At 59.7% G+C, this 20,730-nt stretch overlaps 2 protein-coding genes across 2 annotated transcripts; both read right to left on the bottom strand.

Annotated features, from left to right (window-relative positions):
- Positions 1 to 294: 294 nt before the first annotated feature.
- Positions 295 to 3,680, bottom strand: KCNK7 (potassium two pore domain channel subfamily K member 7). The gene is given in 6 exon segments (XM_032414818.1): positions 295 to 759; positions 1,034 to 1,231; positions 1,234 to 1,398; positions 3,069 to 3,227; positions 3,230 to 3,484; positions 3,674 to 3,680. Coding segments are annotated over 6 exon segments (990 nt in total). The 3' UTR covers positions 295 to 553.
- Positions 3,681 to 4,608: 928 nt separating this feature from the next.
- MAP3K11 (mitogen-activated protein kinase kinase kinase 11) lies at positions 4,609 to 20,657 on the bottom strand. Its single transcript, XM_032414400.1, is given in 12 exon segments — positions 4,609 to 5,395; positions 5,397 to 5,656; positions 6,253 to 6,663; positions 11,462 to 11,553; positions 11,641 to 11,776; positions 12,297 to 12,410; positions 12,906 to 13,149; positions 13,276 to 13,451; positions 13,557 to 13,705; positions 13,903 to 14,083; positions 18,543 to 19,836; positions 20,079 to 20,657. Coding segments are annotated over 11 exon segments (2,580 nt in total). The 5' UTR covers positions 19,282 to 19,836; positions 20,079 to 20,657; the 3' UTR covers positions 4,609 to 5,317.
- Between the last annotated feature and the right edge of the window lie 73 nt (positions 20,658 to 20,730).

Raw genomic sequence — 20,730 nt, forward strand, 5'->3', positions numbered from 1 at the left:
GTTCGCGGGGCCGGGGGAGGGGGGAGTCCCAGGAGCGCCCCGCAGAACAACCCCTCCCCGACGGCAGGGCCCGGGCGGGCCGCCTGGGGGAGCAGGGATGGCCGCTGAACCGCTGCGCCCCCGCCCTCCCCCCTTTCCTGATCCTCGCGAGCAATAAAGTTGGACAAGGCTACAGCAGCGCCGGCCGTTCTCAGGACTGGGGTTTTCAATAGACGGAAGGGGGTGGGGCTGAGGCCGATAAGGTTGTCTGCGAGCCCAAGTGGGGCCCGGGCGGGCTTTGAGGTTCCCAGAGGCAGCGGGGGCCCTGCTCGGCCTTCACCTTCAAAGGATGGTGGGCTTTAAGGATGATGGGGTTTAGGTCGTTGATCGCTTTAGAGGTCCCATGTTGAAAGAAGAGACGAAAACAGTCGGGGTTATTGCTCCCCCCTCTTTTAAAATCCACTATAGCCTGAGGTCCTTACAGTCACCCCCTCCCCTCCCCTCTCTGGAGGCTTCCTCGTCGTCGTCAGTCTTGTCCACCTGAAAGGAGCTCAACTCCCTCACCTGGCCCCTGTCAGCAAGTCGGGGCCTGTTCTGGGGCTGCAGCCGAGGCTGGCAGGGTGCTCAGAGCCAGTTCATCCTGGCCCAGGATGCCACCTTGGTCTTCAGCGGTCAACGGGCCACTGGACCCAAAGAATGTCACCAGGGCACGGACCTGTGGCAGCTCTGAGAAGGTCTCCACAGCCAGCAGCGTGGCCAGGAGCCCGAGGAGCAAGTAACCTGGTGAGGAGAGATTGCTAGGGCAGCTCTTGGGGGGCCAGGGATGCTCCCTGCACCCCTCCCAGGCAGGTGACCCGCCATCCCCGGCACCGGGTGCCACTCAATCCTCTTAACACTGCCATCAGGGTTCTTCCAACCACAACCCGCACACCACACCCTAGGGCCGTGGCCCTGCACCTGTGCGCTCAGCCTCCCCAGCCGTCGATGGGAGTCCTGGTCCCGGCCCCCCTTCCCTGGTCTCCTCTCCCTCCCACTCCGTGGCAGCTGAACTCACCGAGAAGCGCCAGCTGGCCAAGCTGGTAGAGCACGGGGTGCAGGCCACGGACGCCGCCCAGCAGCAGGTGCCCCAGGCCCAGGGTGCTGAGCGAGTTGAAGCAGAAGTAGACGGCCTCCAGCAGGCTGCAGTCACCCCGCAGACCCTGCAGCACCAGTGCGGGCAGCTGCACGAGGGTCGCAGCCGCTAGCAGGCCCCATCCAGCCGCCACTGGCCGGGGACCCAGGCACCTGGGCGGCTGAGCAGGGGTAGCAGGCGGCGGCGCCGTGCGGCCAGGAGCGCGAGGGAGGCTGGCAGCCGCAGGGCTGCGTGGAGCACGCAGAAAGCCTTTCCAGATGCCGATAGTGGGGCCATGTAGCTGTAACCTGGAAAGGAGAGAGGCGCTGGGCAGTGAACACTTGAGTGGGTTGCCAGGTGGGGCCCCCCTTCCCCCAACAAGGCCTCTGGCAGAAGGCTGCCCTCTGGTGGCCGAGATGGTGGGAACTGTTCGGGCCCAGGCTCCGGCTGGCTGGTTTTGCTCCTCATTCGCTGGGCGTCTTGGGCAAGTCACTTAACCTCTCTGGCCACTCTTCTCAGTTGGTTACGTGTCCCGACTCTTGATTTCAGCTCAGGTCATGATCTCAGGGTCATGAGATCGAGCCCCACGTGGGGCTCTGTGCTGAGCCTGGAGCCTGCTTAAAATTCTCTCTCCCACACCCTCTGGGCACCGCCCCCCCCCACTTGCCCCACTCTCAAATAAACAAACAAACAAACCTCTCTGGCCACTCTTTTCTGGAAAATGTAAGGATTAGAAGAGGCAGTCACCTTAGGCCTCTTGTAGCTGGGATAGTTCTGAGAACTACTGTCCTGCCCCAGGGGAAGGTTGGTTTTCTCAGATTCTTCAGCTCTGCCCTTGACCAGTACAATACTTCCGAATCGGGGCGCCTGGGTGGCTCAGTTGGTTAAGCGACTGCCTTCGGCTCAGGTCATGATCCTGGAGTCCCGGGATCGAGTCCCGCATCGGACTCCCTGCTCAGCAGGGAGTCTGCTTCTCCCTCTGATCCTCCCATCTCTCATGCTCTCTCTCTCTGTCTCATTCTCTCTCTCAAATAAATAAATAAAATCTTAAAAAAAAAAAAAAAATACTTCCGAATCCTCTAGGAAGAAAGAGACCCGCTCTTTCACTTCCCGAAGGTGTACTGAGACATCCCGTGTGCTAGGCCCTGCACTGGCATCTGGGTCTGCCCAGCCCCTGCCATGTGGTGGCGGAGACAGGAAGGAAAATTTAGGGAGAGGTGGGAGAGCAGGGTGTGCTGGGAGAACAGGACTGGCTAGTCCGGAGGTTGTATACTCAAATGCCTAGAGAAGCCAGATGGGAGACAAGAGGGAGTGGTGGAGACTGGGCTGGCCTGGAGAGGACGTGCTCTGCCCCGAAGAACAGGCCTATTCCAGACAATACAGAATCCCTTGCCAGATTCTAGCCCAAAGCAAATAGGTTTCCTGATTGTTCAACAGAAGTGGGCAATATAGACTTTAATTCAAAAAACATTTAGACACTTTGCAGGATGAAAAACCTCCAGAGCTGTGGGTCCCATTCCTTTATTTCTCTGGGCCTTTGCACATGCTCTTCCCCCTGCCAGGAATTCCTTCATCCCTCATCTCCGTGCCCTCTTGCCATGGTTAGCATCTCATGAGGACTTCCTCCCCCTGGACACTCTCTCCTGAGTTGGTGGTCTTAATCTGTACTCCTGGGTTCACTCCATTTTCCTCCATCCAAGAATTCACCCCACACCTGTCCCCCGACCTTGCCTCAGGCCCTGGGGTCTGGGCATCTCTCCTGGGTCTTAGGGGGTGTCAGGGGGTGTGGCTGAGGAGGACACACCCCACCTGGCAGCTGAAGTTGAGGCACCAGTTGGGGTGTTGGTGTGGGAAGCCCCAGCTGTGACGTCAGGCCTCATCAGGCCTGGGCTCTGTCTGGCATGTGGGGGCTGGGAGAAGGGCTACATCCCCAGGGCCCCTAGGAGTCCCCTCCTGCCTGGCCACCTGGTGGCCTTACCCGTGGTGGTGAGGATGCTGGCAGTGAAGAGCAGGGCCAAGGGCAGATCCCAGTTCCCGGCCTCTGAGCCATTGCCCAGGCTGGAGACCCCATGTACCTGGGCTGCCAGGGCGGTGCCCAGCAGCTCCTCCAGGGCCCTGGGGGGCAGGCAAGCCCCTACTCTGCCTGGAAAGTGGCCAGCTCGGCCCTGAGCTTGGCCTGGAGCTCGAGTGCTGGAGGCCCCTCCAGGGCCTGAAGCACAGCAGCCCCAATCCCCAGGGCCAGCAGGTGGGCCACAACCAGTAGTGGGAACGGGGCCCAGGGCCTCAGAGCCCCCCTGGCGAGCCGCCTAGGGTTGGAGGTGCTGTGGGAGAGCGCCGACTGCTCCGGGGAGGGGCTGGGCAGGGCGCGGCTGGGAGGAGGTGCTGCGTGGGCAGCTGGGACGCATTAAGGCAGAGTGTGAATGAGCTTGGAGGGGCCTGGGGTCCCTCCTCCCAGCTTCTGGGGCCAATTCCCTGCAGCTGGGGGGATGCGGGTGGGGTGCCGCAGGGTGAGGCCTGAGGAGATAGTGACTGGCTCAAAATCACGCCGCGGTGGCTTATTCAAGGAGGCGCTCGGTCACGCACACTCCATTCACCCGCTCAGCAAGTGCTTTGATCCTGAGGACACTAGAGAAGAGGACACAGGTCCCTTCCCTCCTGGTGTCACCATAAGATACCCGTTAGCAAGGAAACATGCCAAGTTCACATGGTCACATGTGTCCTGAAGTTTTGGGGTGGGGGGTTCCTCCGGGAGGCTCCTGGAGGAGTGAAGGGTGACATTGCAGCTGGGGAACAGGAGAGGCCAGGCAAGGGGTGAGAGAGCTCGGGGTGTGAGAGGAACGGGGGGCTGGCCGAGGGGGGACAACGGGGATAAAGACACAGGGCCCTGAGGACAAGAGTAGTCCAAGGAGACCTGTGGGGGGCTACTGCAGGCCTCCTGGAAGAAGGGGAGAGGAATGACAGGATTTGGGATGGGTCAGTTAGGGGCAGGGAGGGTGGTGAGTGGAGAGGAGCCAAGGATGCCCAGCGGACCCTGGGCAGATGGTGTTCTCACACCTCCGTTCTGAGTCCTTCCCGAGAACTCTCTGCGCTGGGCCCTCCTAACACTGGGGACCAGGTGGGCCTGGCTGCTGGGGAGTGCGCAGGGGTGGGGGAGCCTAGGCTACTGCTCCCCGCAACCGCGAAGGGGCCCTGCCCTGGGGCATGGTGTGGGGGTGGCTGCCCACAGAACCCCGTGGCAGTTAAGAGGTGGGCAGGGCCTTGTGCCAGGGCGGGTCACTCCTCCCGGCGCCAGACCACGGACTAGAGACAAACCCAGGACAAACCCCCAAGATGCTGCCCAGAGGACTCTAGCCTCCCGAGCTCAGCGAGCTGCCTGTGGTGGGGGCCGCATGGCCAGGGAAGGTGTCCCAGAGGAGGTGATGTTGCAGCTGGGCCCTGAGGATAAGTGGGGACTGCCCAGCAGCAGGAAGAATCAGGGCAAAAAGTCCCTTGAAATGGCAGAAAAGGCCTGGCAAGGGTGGGGAAAGGGTGGGTGCCGAGGACGTCGAGGGCCTGGACCGCCTGACTGATGCCAGTGGACTGGACCCCAGCCGAGGCCCAGGCCGACTGCCCATTGTACTGGGGGCTTGAAGTCACCAGGTTTGCGTGACGGGTTGGATCCCCCAGTTACCTCCAAAAAGGTGACAAGCTATGCTTGGGGAGACAGCTTGGGGAGTTTATTTGGCTTCATTGGATCCCGAGGCCGAGGCCCCAACCCTGGCCGGGGCAGCAGGAAGGCACCAGAGAGTCCTGGCCCCAGATGACCCCCAGGGTGGGGGTGGGGGGGTCCAGGCACTAAGCCCTGGGGCAGGGGCCACAGTAGCAGGGCTTGGTCCAAAGTGCTGGTGACAGCTGAGGCTGGCCCCTCTCCCCTGCACTTCCCCTCCTTCCTGCACCACCCCTGGGGGCAATTCCCTGAGACAGGCTCTGGTCCTCCCAACCAGCTGGGTACAGTGTTGGGCCCCAATGGGGCAGGTAAGTCGGGGGACCCACAGGTTGCAGGTGTGTGGGGGGTGTAGGCCCCCCATCCAGTGTGAAGGCTTCCTGTGCAGTGTAGTGTTCCTGACCCCCAAAGGGGGTGGGGTCCCTGGGGGAAACCGGGCAGCTCCAGGCTTGCCCGGCTCCCGTTCCAGTGTATACTGTGGGTCCTCGGGGGCAGCTGGAGCACGGGGGAGCGGCCCGGCCCACTCAGGGCCCTGCCTCTGGCGCCCACGGGGCCTGGGCACCTATGTCTTTGGTCTGTGCCCTGCAGTCCTGAGGGCCCCCCCCGGAAGGGGTTGGCGGGTGGAGAGTCCCAGAAGGGGTCCGAGTCTGGGAACAAGGTCCAGGGTGCCCGGCGGGGCGCAGGCTGTGGCGAGGACAAAGGCGAAGGCCGTGGCCCAGCTGATACGAAGCTCCACGGGTCGATGCGGTTGCGAAGGGGTGAGGGCCGGGGTCGGCTGATGAGGCCTAGGGGCGGTGAGCGTGGGGTGCCTGGAGTGCCAGGAGCGGAGCGTGATATCCCGGGTGGGGGTGAGACAGTGCTTCCTAGGAAGTGGGGGGAGGGGGCACGGGGGTCAGGCAGCCACCAAGTCCTGGGTGTCCGCAGGCGCACTGCGCGGCTCTGTGCCTTGGTTTTCCCACCTGCACAGGGAGCTGCGCGCCTCAGAACGTCCATGGCCCTTTCTGCTCTGTGGAGCATCTGCTTACGCAGTGCTAAGAGCAAGCCTGGGCCTGGATCCCAGCTCTGCCATTTACTGGTGGGAGCCTTGAGCCCCTTGATCTCTCTGTGCCTTAAGCTTCCTCATCTAGAGGGTGTAACAGGAGTACCTTGCTCACAGGGTCGCCAGGGTGGTTAAGTGAGACAAATCTCTCTCTATGGCAGTAGGAACAGCACCTGGCGCAAGTTAGCAACCAGTAGGCGTTAGCTAGCTATCGTCACCTCACCTCACCATGATTATTCCTATTATTTCACAACCCGCCTGGCCGGGTCCCACCCCATCCCCCACCACTGGGTGGCTGAACTTAGAACTCAGGTTCTTACAGGCGTCCCCCCCCCTTACTGCCCCGCAGGCCCCCAGCAGCCCCCCCCCCCCCCTGTCCCCCCCCCCCCCCCCGCAGCAGGCGGGCTTCGGGCCACTCACCGCGCCTCTCCTCCTTGCGCCGGGGGCTCTTGGCGGACAGCTGGCCCACGGGGACCCCCAGGTCCAGCAGCAGGGGCGCAGGGGTGGGCGGGCCGGGGGCGTCCGGGCTCAGCGGGGAGGCGGGGCCGTCGGGCGTCTTGGGGGAGAAGCGGATGAGCTGGGAGGGGGGCGGCTCGGCGGGGGACGTGGCGGGCAGCGCGCGGGGCGTCGGCGGCGGGGTCTCCCCGCGCTCGCGGCCCGGGCCCCCCGGCGGCGGCTGCAGGTCGCGGCCCAGGCCCAGGGAGGCGAGCAGGGCGGTGCCGCGCAGCAGCGCGCGCTGGATCAGCTTGGGCGTCCCGGAGCCGCTGCCGCGCTCCGCCGGGCCTGGGCGCCGAGGTTCCTCGGGCTCCGGGCTCGGCCGCGGGGGGTTACCTGGCAGCGGGGGGCGGGCACACGTTAGGCCGTCTTCGGGCGGGGGCCACGGGGACCCCTCAGTGGCCCTGGAACAAGGACGGAGGTCTGCTCCCCACCAACGTCTTCCCTGACTCCATTACTCCCCCACCCAGTCCCTCCCTGGGCACCGGGCCTCCCCCCATCTCTCTCTCACACACACACTCTCTCTCTATCTCTCTCTGGCCTTTCAGAAGGCGCGGGTATGGGGGGGGGGCAGCAGAGGCTGAGGAGTCAGCAGGAGCAAAGCCTGGGAGCCGGGAGATGGGGGCGGGGGTGAGCCCGCCAGGAGGCAAGCTGAGGCCAGATCCCAGCTGCCTTCAGCGGCCTTAATGGCCAGCCAGGGGCATGTGCAGGGCTCCAAGGACAGGGCTGGGACTTGTGCCCTGTGCCCACCTCCTTCCCGGCGGGCCAGCCCCGGTCCTTCTGCCCCAACTCCATCAGTAGCTTGTACAGGGCACACAGGTCAATTCCAATGTATACAACAGCCCCGAGAGGCACGTGTCACTGTCCCTATTCTAGAAATGAGGGAACAGAAACTCAGAGCGGTCAGCTGTTTGTGCCAGGCCTGAGCTCAGTGATTTAGGGCCATTATGTTATCCGATCCTCATGCCCCAGGGGTTCCAGGCTCAGAGAGGTTAAGGTTGCGTCTAAGGCTGCACAGCCAGTGAGGGCTGGAGATGGCCGCACTCCAGGTGGAGGTGGTAAAGCCTTTGCTCTCTGCCACTTCCCAACCAGATCCTGCTCTGGACTTCAGGACATCAGTGCCCCGCCTATGGGCCTAAGCTTGGCCTGACTCCATTCTAGACCACCAGTGGTGAGTCTGGGGAACCGGACATTGAGAAGGTGGTGGTGGTAGGGTCCTATGGTCCTGTGATGGCCTCCTCAAAGCCCAATTTTGTCAAGTCCTCTTTGGCTCTAGAACTTGCCATGGCTCTCCATTACCACTAACATAAAGTCCAAGCTCCTGGCTGGGCTTTCAAAGCCTTCCCTCACTCCACCCATCTTGGGCCAGGCCTGGAGTGGGACATGGGGCTGGGTGTCCAGAGGAAGAAATTCGATGCTGGGGAAATTGAGCTTTTACTACCAGGACTCAGTTCAGGGTCCCTTTTCTCAGCTACAACCCTTACCCAGTCTCTCTGACCTATCCCCCCCTACCCAGGCCCCTGCCTTCTAAAATGCAAATAGGCTAAATTCCCCCTCATTTCCAGGCCCTTCCTGAACTGGCTCCTGCCTGCTTTTCCAGCTTCACCCACTCATTCACTCAACCGACATCTGCTGGAACTGGGCTGGGCCCCACAGACCCAGGGGACGAAGGCCTGGCCCCCACCTGCTGCCTGGGGCCTGCAACTCCCTGGCTCTCAACTCCCCTCTGAGTTCCAGCCAGGCTTCCTCTCCCTTGGGTGTGGGAAGCCCAGTGCCTGCACACACACTATTCCCTCCGCCCAGCACACCTTTCCCACCTTGGCTTTCTGTGATCCCTTATTCACCATTTAAGACCTATGTGAAGGGGGCGCCTGGGTGGCTCAGATATTAAGCGTCTGCCTTCGGCTCAGGTCATGATCTCAGGGTCCTGGGATCGAGCCCCGCATCGGGCTCCCTGCTCAGCGGGAAGCCTGCTTCTCCCTCTCCCACTCCCCCTGCTTGTGTTCCCTCTCTCACTGTGTCTCTGTCAAATAAATAAATTAAAATCTTCAAAAAAAAAAAAAAAAAAGACCTATGTGAAGGGGCACCTCTTCTGTGAAGCTGTGATACTGTTAATTACAATAAAAAATATCCATCAGGTCTTCATCTCATTCTTGACACAGAACTCTTCAAACTCTCAGATCTTCCTAAGTGATTGATTGACATAAGTAAAAGGGGCATCTTCTGCTCTTCCTAACCAGCCCCTTTTAATCACTTTTAAGTTCAGATTAATGAGGTCACTTTTGGAAAGCCCATAAGGATCGGGGTCTGGTTGCTGGGGGCACGAACCATGTGACTAGAAAGCTGGAGATTGAGGTCTATCACCAACAGCCGATGGTTTAATCAACTGATCCCATCCACATAATGAAGGTTCCATCAAAACCCTAGCCAAAGGGTTCAGAGAGCATCCAGGTGGGTCAGCATGTGGAGGTGCTAGGAGAGTGGTGCCCCAGAGAGGATACTGAAGCCCCACACCCCCTCCCACATCCTTGCCCTCCGCATCTCTTTCCTTTGGCTGTTCTCGATCTGCATCCTTTATAAGTAACTGGTAATCTAGTAAGTAAGCTGTTTCCCTGAGTTCTGAGCCACTCTAGCAAATGATCAAACCTGAGGAGGTCACAGGATCCTCCGATTTAGAGCTGGGTGGTCAGAAGCACAGGGGACAACTGGGCCTTGTGACTGGAGTCTGAGGTGGCGGGGGGGGGGGCGGTCTTGTGGGGACTGAGCCCTTAACCTGAGGGATCTGATGCTAACCCCAGCCAGCCTGTGTCAGAACTGAACGTGAACCATACATTTGGTGTCCGGAGTAGAGTCGGTAGCGCTTTCCTCTTTTAGAAGGTTCCAGAAGCCTCCTCACTGGAGCAGTCATGGCTCACGTCAGGCCTGATTTGGCCACTCCCTGCCGTCCGCTGCACTAGTTCGTTCATGAGCTGCCCCGTCCACCAGACTAGGCCCGCCCCCAGGGCAGGGCAGGGCTGATTTCTAACAGGTCCATGCCTGGCTCATAAAATGCATCGATACACGCTGGATGGAAGAGTCCATTCTTATAATCCTTGCAACAGCCACACAAGGTGAGCGTTACTATACCACTTTGCAGGTGAAGAAACGGACCGTTTATAATGAGAACAGGGCACAAACGTGTTTCAAACCGGCAGGAGAAATGAGATAGAGTTAAGGGGAGATGGAAGTCAGTACACAAAATGAAAGTGTAAAGACGTCCCTGCAGTCAATGGCCCGAGAAACAGAGGTTTCCAAGAGATAAGTGCCTTGCTCAAGGTAATTCAGTAAGGAGTTCCCTGAACTTGCCTCTAAGCTTCCTAGCACGAGGAGCTGGCATCCCTGTGCTTTAGGATAAAGCAGTACAGCCATCCTGGACCCACAGACGAAGGTGAAATTGCTTCCGTGGGGCCTCACAGCAAGGACGTGCCATGTGGTCGTTAGTAGCTGCAGGGCAACATGCTTCATGTTGAACCTGAACCAGAACCTCTGGGGCATGAGGATCAGAAGGGTTACTCCTTCAGAGTAGGCTGACTGCATCCACCAGCAGGCAACTCACTGCAACCCATTCCCCAGTAGTAGGGCATATGCCTGGGGCAATCTCATAGGGTCTTCTTTGATTCTCAGCCAGCCTTTTGACTCTGTGGGTGGCTGACAGGTCAAGGTCATGTACTCTCCTGGGCCCAAAATGGCCACTGGAGTGTGGGCTTCTGCTCGGGGAACCAGGTGCTCGGCCAGCAACTGGGCTGGGGTAGGTGAGATCCTTCCAGATAAGGGGCAAGCTTGAGAAGCACTGGGTACAGGCCCGTGTCCCACTCCTGCTTGCTGGGGAAGGTCAGGGCCAGAGGGCTCTGCGGAACATGGTAGGGGCTGCCTCAACTTACACACCTGGGTTAACAGGACTTTAAGTTCTCTATTGGCCCTTCTAGCTTGGTACATTCTAGAGCAGGTGAATCCAAGATTCCCCCTTGGCCTTCCAATTCTCAATTCAGTCCCTGCAGCCCAGCCAGCTTGGGGCAGTGTGATTTCTGGAGTGGAGAATGGTGTGGCAGATGAGGGTCAGCGGTCCCGCCTCTGGAGTCAGACCTGGGTTCAAATCTCTTGTTCTGCTGTGTGCCCTACATCAAACCACATAACCCCTCTGCGCCTCTATAAGATGGTGCTAATAATAATACCCACTTCACAGCATTGCTTGGCACATAGGAGGTACCTAGTAAATGTTACCCATTGTTACTGCTATGAAAATGTAACTCGATAATGATAGAGGTGATATGCTGCGTGGGGTGACAGGGGCGCTGATGGGACCCAGAGGCAAGGAAGGATGCAGCTTTCTACCCCTTGCCAATCCTGAGCTGAGCTCTTATCCCTCTGACACAGGCGCCCTGCTCTCTGCTCAACCCCTTAGCTTCCCAAGCAGTGTCTATGTGCCCAGCCCTTGCTTCAAGTGAAAGCTTCTAAGCCTCTCTGAGTTCAAATCCTCAGGTGAAAGCTCTAGGTAGGTTACTTTCCCTCTCAGAGCCTCAATTTTCTCATCTCTGAAATGGCAATAATAATAGCATGTCCCTCACTGGGTTATTGTTCAGATAGCATGCCTGGAGCCTAGTAACTACAGCTATCCTCCTGGAGGACAGAAAAGCTCAGAACTGCTCCGGATGCAGTGAAAGCAGGCCCTGGATCCCCCTCTGCTCAGCTTTCTTATCCTCTTCTCCACCTAGAGGATCCCCAGAAGGGACTCTGAGAAGCACAGTGTGGCAGCCACCTGCCTGGCTCCACTATGCGTGGGCAGTTTCCCTCCCCTCTCTGGACTCAGCTTCCCTTGGGTCCCAGATGGAGAGTACCATTCCCTGTCTTCCTTCCCTCCCTACAGCCTGCCGAGGCAAAACAGCTGCCACAGGGCCAGGACAGAGCCCTCTTGCAGGCCACGCCTGGACAAGAGGACCGCACTCTGGGCCTCCTGAAGCCTGGGCTCAGCTGTGGACCTACAGGTCAGATGTGGGTTCTAGGAACGACCTACCCCACAGTTAACTTCTTGTAGCTCTCCCCATAGTACCCACAGGAGTGCAGCAAGAGTCTGCAAGGGGTAGACAAGGCCACTCACCATTGAGCATTGGGGGTGTGGAAGGAGATCCCAAGGAGGATGAGTCATCTGAATCCAGGTACCACGTGGCTTCGTCCAAGCGGGACCTTCTCCTGGGGAGGGGAGGGGAGTTGGGCTTCATGAATCTCGGGACCACTGGGAGGCAGATGATGGCGGGGTGGGGGCACTCAGGCACTCACCTCCCATTCTGGGCTTCCCCAGGCTTGGGGGAACTGGGACCCCAGGCCCAGCATGCTCGCCGCTCTCCATTGCTTGAGTCCTCCAGACGTCGGGGTGACTGGCGGCCCCATGTCTGGCCTGGTTCTGCAGGCTCCACTGTAGGAGGAAAACCGGGGACTCTGAGCTGAGGTCAAGAGCCCCATCATGAGAGTCAGGCACCAGGGACAACTTCTTAGGGGATAGGGGATCAGGCTGGAACCCATACTGTTCCGAGGGTGGGCTTTGGGGCACAGAGAATCTTAACAGAACGGAGATGGGGAAGGTGGGTTTGGGTCCTGGGGCTAGCAGTGGGGCGGGGCATCTCATCCAGTCTTTCAGCTGCCATTGTGCTCGGTAGCACCCAGTGGCAAGCTTGCCTGTGTCTGAATTCTGGCCCTGCCCCTCGTCAGCTGTGTGACATTTGGCAAGTTACTTTTTTCACTTTTCTCATCTATAAAACTTAGATAAAACAAATGCTGCCAAGAGAACTCAGAGGTACCACAGACATGGGAGGGAGCCCGGGTGCTGGGAGTTGGAGGAGGAGACAGTGGGTGGCATCCACCCACTAAGGTAAAGTTTGACAGAAGTTGGATAACGGGTGTGTGTGTGTGGGGGGTTGCATGAAGAGGTTTCTTACACTGGATCGCCCGGAACCGGGGGAAGGTGGGCGAATCCCCAGCTCCGACCTCGAAGACGTTTCTCCTCCGGTCCAGGCCAGGTGAGGCCTGCACAGTGATGCGGTGTTTGAAGTCTGGGGTGGGGGGAAAGCAGGGTGTAGGTTTGTGGTGAAGGAGAGCCACGTCTAACCCTCAGGGCCGTCAGCCGGCTCCCAGGCCACGAAGGCAGTGCAGGGACCGGGCCTGGCACGGTGGCTGCGTGACTGGGGCTGGCATCACTGCCTTCCTGGGCCCCATCAGGCTCTCGGTAAGGAAAGAGGACGGCCTGGACGCCACCATCTGAAGAAGCTGTGCGGAGACGGAGATTCCCGGGAGGAGACCCGCCGGGTCCCCAAGGTCTTACCAGAACTTTCACGAGCCCCGCCCCTCCCCGGGCGCCATGCAAATATTTCGCCAGAACCCGCCCACACACGAAAACAGCGCTCCGGGTCCCACCCCTTCCAGCCTTCAGCTCACAGGCCCACCCACCAACATCCCCGACCAATCCCAGTGTGGCCGGCACAGGCCTGACCCCACCCCTCCGCTCACGCAGCCAACGGCTGGGCGGCGCGCTGGGCCCCGCCCCTTACCGAGGGGCATGCTGATGCGCTCGCCGCCGTCCCGCGCGCGGAGCTTGCTGCGCTTGAACGTGCCGCGGCGGCGGCGGACATGCGGCCGCTCGCGGTCCACCTGCTGCAGTAGCAGCGTCAGCTCGCGCTCGAACACCTCCAGCTCCCACTGAGCCAGCAGGTGCTCGCGCCGCCGCAGCTGCTCCGCCTGTGACCGCTGCTCACGCGCCGCGCGGGTCAGCTCCTCCTCGCGGCTCAGAAGTTCCTGTGCCCGGGACAGTGAAGGCAGTGGGATCAGTCCGGTACGGACCCTAGCGTCGGCCCCCGCTCTCTGCCCCAAGGAGATGGGGAGGCACTTCCCGGTGGCTCTTTCCAATCCCGTGACCCCCACCTTTTCCTTGGCCCGCAGCTCGTCGAAGAGGCCTTGGATCTCGCGCTTCCAGCCTTCCTGCATGGAATGGAAGGAGTCCCGCGGCATTTCCCGCAGGACTTGCGCCTCTAGCGCCTCCAGCTGCTGCAGGATGGAGGCAAAGTCGGGCCTGCGGTGGGGGTCCTGCGCCCAGCAGTCTGGGGACACGGAGTGGAGGGGGAACAGAATGAGAAGGGGTCTGTGGGTGGATGTGTCTTGTGCCAAGGAGCCCTGTCCCTCACCCTCCAGCCCCTTTCCCTTACCTGCCATGAGCTGTGCGAAGGGCTCAGGGCAGGTGGATGGGATGGGCAGCGTGAGCTTGTTGACAGCTACTCCATAGGCTACAGCAAGGCAGTCGATACCACGGTAGGGCACCTCCCCAGTCAGCAACTCCCACAGCAGCACCCCAAAACTGTAGGCAAGACAAAGGGTCTGTGTCCCCTCCTCTACTTACTCGTTGTCATCATTTCACCTCAGAGCAACTAGGAACCAAATGATTTGGGTCCCTCCCTCTGGGCTCTGCCTCTCTGCCCAGCCCTAGATTTGGGTAGCCACCGCTGCCCTCTTCAGCCCACAGATGGCCTTGTCCAGTCTCCACCCAGGCCTCACCTCCAGACATCGCTGCCCTTAGAGAAGGTGGAGGCCTTGATAACCTCAGGAGCCATCCAGGCGTAGGTGCCTGCAGCACTCATTTGTGTGGTTTTGTGCCACTCGCGGGCCAGGCCGAAGTCAGTGATCTTCAAGGTCTTGTGGTCCATGTCATCGCCTTCAACGGGCTGCAGCAGCAGAACTGGGGAGGAGGGGGGCAGGATTGTGGGTGCTCCACGCTCAGGTCGTGGGGACAAAGGAGGCTCTAGGAGCAAACCGTCATCTGACAGACATGCTGGCTAGGTCCTGGGAGCACAGAGGTGGCCTTGCTCTGGAGAGTTGGGGTAGATTCAGACAAAAATAGCAATGCTGGGAAATGTTTATGGAGGGGCTCCTTGAGGCCGGGCATTTATGCTCAGCTCTAGCACTCCCAAAACAATCTCTGAGGTACACATCATCATCCCAATTTTACAGAAAAGGAAACTGGGCAGAGAAATAACTTGCCGAGATCATGTGCAAATAAAGAACAGTTTCAACCTGGTCTGTGTGGTTCTAAAGCCAGTGTTCTAACTTTTCCCTAATGCCTCATTGAATAGAAACCCCATGTCTTGTCCTGTTGCTGAGGCAGGAGTGTGAGAATTAGGACCTCCCTTGGGATGCGGAGCAGGAGGGAACCCCTTGGTGAGAAAGGAAACCCAGCAGGCCCTGGTGCCCATACCCCCTCTTGGCTAGACAGCCACTCCCAGGGGAGAGAGAGACTCTGACCAAAGATGTCTACTGCTGCAGCTGGATGTGAAGAACAAAGGGGTCCAAGAAGTGAAGGTTCTTGGCCAGAAAGGAGGAGCTTGGGACAAATGTGGGAGTGGATGGTCAGATCTGGCAGGGGCTCGTGGTGTTGACCCCGGTGGGGCCACCATACTCTGTACAGAGAGGAGAAGCAGCAACTTAACAAATCTCATCAGGACAAACATGGCTCAAATGAAAGAAGGTTTTGAGCAACAGAAAGATGATAAAGTCATAGAATCATCAAGGGTTTGAAAGGGCCTCTCCCTTTCCTAGTAATTGTAGAGAAGTGACATCCAAGCCAACTACCTTTCTGAACATATGTCATTTCAGGGCACACACACCTGTCAGCTCTCCTGTCCAGGGTGACGGCACCATTCTGGGGGCAGCTTAGGGTCCTGGGGGTGGGGCAGAGGGGATGGGCGCCTAACCCCGCCTGGTGAAAGGGAGGAGTTCTCAGAGGAGGTGGCAGAACCAGGGTATTCACTTTTCCAGGCATAAAGCCATAACCCCCCCAATCCCACTGCTGGCCAAGCTCTCTGGGCCTTGTGGGGGCATCTGGCACTGCTGTCCACCCTCTCCCTTCTTATTTTGATTCTGGGGTCTCTGCCTGTGTGTGCTATTTCCTTAGGGCCTCCCCATCCTCAGCCTTTTCAGTGTCAGTGGTCCTCAGAGCCTGGCCTCTCCTCAACCTCTGCCCACTGCTCCCAGGCTGTCTTGGCCTCTCCTAAGTGCCCGCTGCCCCCTCCCCATTGGCCTCTCCCACATTTGGAGCTCTAGGCCAGAAGCCAGTTCAGCTGCCCATCAGTGCCCTATCTGACGTCCAAATGCCCTCAACAACCACCTTCATCATCCCCCCGTGCCCGGCAAATCTGCCTGCCACTTCTCCTAATTCAGAGAATGGTCCTGCCATCCACCCTCTCGTCTTCTGGAGCCAGATTGGGGCTGAGTCCTGAACAGTTAATAAAACTAAGGATGACAACAAAACCCACCTCAGATGATTGTCATAAGTATTTAACAAGATCACACTTTTTTTTAAACCTTTTTTTTTTTTTTTAAGTAGGCTCCATGCCCAGCGTGGAGCCCAACCTGGGCCTTGAACTCACAACCCTGAGATCAAGACCTGAGCTGAGATCAAGAGTCAGATGCTCAACTGACTGAGCCACCCAGACGCCCCCAACAAGATCATACTTTTTAAATCCTTCACACAGGTGGGACATCTTTAGGACACTGTGTCAGCTGTTCTAAAGATTAGTCCTCTACCATCTCGTGTTGACTCTCCAAGCTGTCCTATCACAAGCTACTCCCCGCTTTGCAACAGCCTCTGGCCTGGCTGCTGGAGGCTCAGAACCGGACCATTCAGTAAACGCTACACAGGCTCATTTCAAAGCAGAACCGCAACGGGGGGGGGGGGGCAGGTGGCTGGAGTGGGACCAGGCAAAGGGGTCTGTGTGTTGAGGCTGGAGAGGGACTCCAGTCTCCTCTGGTGACAGGAGCCACCCATTCTCTTAAAGACCGACTGGCCACTTGCACCTCACAGACCAGTGAAGCACTTTCTGCACCAGCATCTCTGGCTGGGAGGCCAGCCTTCCCTTTTCCGGCAGGTAATCTGAGGCTCAGAGACAGGCAGCCTCTCATCCAAAGTCTTGGGACTTCTTTGTCCTGGTGGCCTGTCACCTCCCACCCCCAACTTGGCTTGACGCCTCTGAAGCCTCACCCTCACCTCCACATCCCCTGCTTTTTTCCAAGTGCCTTACATTTGTCCCAACCCAAGCTGCTCCTCTGGCATCTGATATAGACCTTGGGGAAGGGGTGGTCAGGAGCCACCTGGAGGAGAGGGGGCTGGAGATCCCATGCTCTCAGTCCCCACTGCGGGCTTCCTGGCCTCTGAAAGGGCCCTGGCCCCCAGCCCCCTCCCCAGGCCGGCCTCTGTGGGGCTAGGGAGTGGCCTAGGCAGCTCACACCTCTTCCGCTTCCCTCCCATGGTCCCTACTTCTCCTTTCTGGGAGGCCTGGGCCAGGTCTCCAACTGGGGGGGGCAGTCCTTTGGGGGAGAATTGGGGGAGGTCAGACCCAGGCTGGGCTGGCTGGTCAGTCCTGTGACTCGTGGGCCCAGAGAATTCCCCCTCCGCTCCCCGCCAGGCTTCCTCACAAGGCCCCCATTGTCCAGGAAAATCACGCCATTGTTTCCTGCCTGTGCCCCCCCCCAACCCAGGGACTCCCCCCACCATCCCGCAGACAGCACCCCAGGCCTAGGACTGGGGTCTTCGAGGTGGGAGGCCAGGCTCAGAGAGGCTGAGGGCACCTTGCCTGCCCTTCACCACCACCCAGACTCTGGGAGAGAAACAGGGGAAGCGGGGGGGATGCAATCCCTGGCTCCTTCCTCTCCCACAGACCCCCCCCCCCCACCCCTGCTCTTTCCTCCCCTCCAGGCAGCTGGGCTGGGGAGGGAGCCGAGGCTGAAGCAGGGGCAGGAAGCCGGCTCAGGGGCAGCAGGAAACGCAGGAAGCAGTGGGGAGGGTGGGGAGCAGGGGCCTGGGCTATTGTTCCATTTACTCTGGAAAGAAAACTGGAGGAAAAACAGAAGAAGGGAGTCCCCTCCCCCAAGGCCTTCGGGGAATCTCCCTTGGGTTGGAGCAGGGAGTGGGGGTCCCTGGAGGGCTAGGGCCAGGGAGGGAGGCTGAGCAGTGGGAAGTGCCCCACTGGATGAGAGGAGTAGGTGGGGTGGTGGCAGGCTTCCTCTGACCCCTCCAGGCCTGGCAAGGACTCGGATATTACTGGGTCCTGGCGTTCTGCTCCCCACAAGCCACTTGCATATGGTCAGCCCAGGCCAGGAGACCCAAAATATCCATGCTCACTCCCCCCCAAGAGCTGCCCATGTCTCTCCAATAACCCATCAGCCCCGACCCGGTGTCCCCACTACTGGGGGGCAGGGTATGTGGTGCTGGGTCCTGCATCTTTGCCTTTGCTCTGGCCAGGCCCTGACCGAACATCCAACTGGGTGCCTCTCTGAACCCGTCTGCTTTTGGCCTGGTGTGAAGCTTGTCTGCTCCAGGAAGCCCTCTGAACCTATCACTTGCTTGTCTTGGGTCCCTGCTGGGCAGTGTGTTGGGCCTAAAATGGCTGGAGATGGATTACCTTATTGCTTAAGTCTCCCTTAGCCCCACCACGCCCACCCCAAGCGCTAATTCCAGGCAAGGCCCTATCGGGGATCCAGCCCTCAAATGTTCACCCGCACAGCTGCAGCCCCACTGTGTGCCAGGCAGCAGACGCCAGGCTCACCCAGCCCCTTACGCCATTTCACCTTCCTGGTCACTCCCTTTTTACAGAGTCCAGGATTGAGGCTCTGAGTTGAAATAACCAGCTAAAGGTCCTGCAGTCAGGGGTATGGGCGGGGCCAGAATTCCAGCCCTGTCCCCAGCCTGGACCACCAGGGGTAGGGGAGAGGGTGGGGGGGGGCTTTTCTCTCTCAGATCTCTGTTCTGGAGGAGCTTCCTACCCCAAGAGCAGAGCATCAACAGCACGAGGGTGAACTTTAGGGGAGAGGAAGATGAGTGCCAGCATCCAGAGCTCTACTTCCTTGAAGTAGTGCCCACGGTTAGGCAGGATGCTTATGGCTCAACCGGGAGATCCCAATTTTCTAACCTGGTGGCTGGGAGCTGGGGTCAAGGACGCCCTCTGAGGCTGGGGCGTGAAGGACTGTTTGGTGCCTGGGTCTCCTGTTCTGGGGCCAGTATGGGCCCATGGCACCCCAAGTCAACTGGGACTCCCCTAGGGCAGGAGCTCCTGCCTCTAGTAGATCCCCAGGTGGCTCAGCTGAGAGTTGGCAGGTGTGTGCTTGGGTCATGCCGCCCTCCAACCATGCTCCCCAAAACTCACTGTTGTTGGACTTGAGGTCTCGGTGGATGACGGGCACCAGGGCCTCACAGTGCAGGTAATGCATCCCGCGGGCAATTTGCACAGCCCAGTTGACCAGCACGTGGGGGGGCACACGCCGCCCAGCCAGGGCACGGCTGAGGGGCCCACCGGCCGCGTACTCCATCACCAAGCACAGGTTGGGCTCCTCCAGGCACACGGCTTTGAGGGCAATGATGTTGGGGTGTGCCAGCATGGCGAAAAGCCGGGCCTCCTGGCGCACGCTCTCAGCTGTCACACTGATGTCCTCATCGGGGTCCTGGCGAGCTGCCTTCACAGCCACCAGCTCACCTCGCCAGCTGCCGCGATAGACCTTGCCGAAGCCACCGATGCCGATCACCTCCTCCAGCCGCAGCTCTTGGAAGCTAGCCACCTCGCAGGGGGGCGGGCCACCGCCCCGAGACACATAGTTGGATGGAAAGATGCCCACCTGGCCGCCCACCTGGCCCGCCCACCAGCCCTCATCGCCTGAGATAGCTGCATCCCGGGACAGCACCTCCACACGGTCGCCCTTCCTCAGGGCCAGTTCGTCCTGCCCATTGGGCTCGTAGTCAAACAGGGCTGTCCACACCGGGTTGGCATAAGCCGCTGTCTTCGGGGACCCCTCTGGCCAGCCTCCGCCGCCGCCCCCACCGCCCCCACCGCCACTGCCATTCCATGACCCCAGCGGGCTCTTGAGAAAGAGGTTCTTCAAGGGCTCCATGGCTGGGAGCCGATATTGGGGCAAGCGGGGTACCTTCCCTGGGTGCCCCTGGTCCCCACCCCTGCTGGCTGCCGAGGCCCTACTCCCGGAACCTGGGCATCCGGGCCCTGGCCCTCAGCCCCAGACCCAAACCTCTCTGGGGAGCCAGGAGTATTGACTCCCGGCCCCCCGCATCTCGGGCTTTTAGAGGGCCACCCAGGGCAGTGTGGTCAGGCTCTGGGGGTGGGACCCCGGGGCCTCCGGCGTCTCACCATGGCCAGCTTGGAGGGGCCCGAACGTCCCTCAGTCCCGGAGCAGTCCTGGGAGGTTGGCTCCGGCACTCGCCAAGTGCAAGGTGGGGCCAAAATGGGCAGCGCCTGGACTCCGTTGGGTCTTTTTGCGCACGGGGTGGCTGGAGTGTCCCTAGTTGGGCCGAGCTGCCGCTTCCCAGCCCGGCTCCCTCTGCCCGACGGCTCCAACCCCGTTCCCTTCTTCCTCCTCCCTTTGTACTTTGGCCCCGGGGGCGGGAGGCAGAGGTGGAGGGTGGAGTTTCACTTTTTTCCGCTCTTCTCCCTCCTGCAGGAAACAGCATCAGATGACGCGGTCGGGTAGCACTGCTCCCCTCCCAGAGGCTGCCGGCACTGGTCCCGGGAGTTCCCGGGTAGGCGGGCAATGAAGGGCAGGAGGGGATGGGTAGCCCCGAACGCCCATCACAGAAGGTTCAGGGTCAAGGTTGGTCTTTGCTAAGGACAGGCCATCCCCTCCGCATCCGCATCAGCAAAACAGGGTAAAGAACCCGGCTTGGGAGTGGGGCAAACCTGAGTCTAGTCTTGGCTCCGAAGTTGCAGGACGGTGTGACTCCTCTTCGCTTCCTTCCCTTCATACCTGACATAGGGCCCAGAAGCTCGACTTTGCTGAGTTTGGGTTGGGAGTGGGCAAGATTGGAAGACGGAACTGGCTGCATCTCAAGCTATTGGAACGGGTTGTCTAAGCCTGTCCTCTTCCCCTCACCTGGGAAACAACCCACTTCATGCCCCTTACCAAGTGGGCGGAAACCTGAGACTGTCGTCCTGAACTTCGCCCAGTGGTTGGATTCAGAATAGCTAAATCGCTCTCACAACCGCTGGATTGACCCCCCAATTGCCTTGAATCTGTCACTTTAAGAAAAACGACGTTATCCTATTTCTGTTACTCATGCCTGTTCTGGAGGGTTGCTCTCTACACGCTAAGTCTGAGCTGTGACCCGGAAGTAGAGGCAGCTTGGGGCGAGAGTGCGGGTTTGAGGTCCGGCACTAAAAAGGGGCTGACCGAAAGGGGCGTGCTTTGGTGGCGAACTGTCGCTGTAGCCCTGGGAAGTCCACGCCTCCACCCTTTTCCCCGCCTCCTGTAACTCACTGGGAGAGTTTTGTGCCAATTAATTCCGCCATTACCCAGTGGCCACTCAACTATCCCTTCGGTTCCGCCCAGTGG

This window comes from Phoca vitulina, unplaced genomic scaffold (assembly GCF_004348235.1).
Source record: "Phoca vitulina isolate PV1807 unplaced genomic scaffold, GSC_HSeal_1.0 scaffold16, whole genome shotgun sequence".
Classification (NCBI taxonomy): domain Eukaryota; kingdom Metazoa; phylum Chordata; class Mammalia; order Carnivora; family Phocidae; genus Phoca; species Phoca vitulina.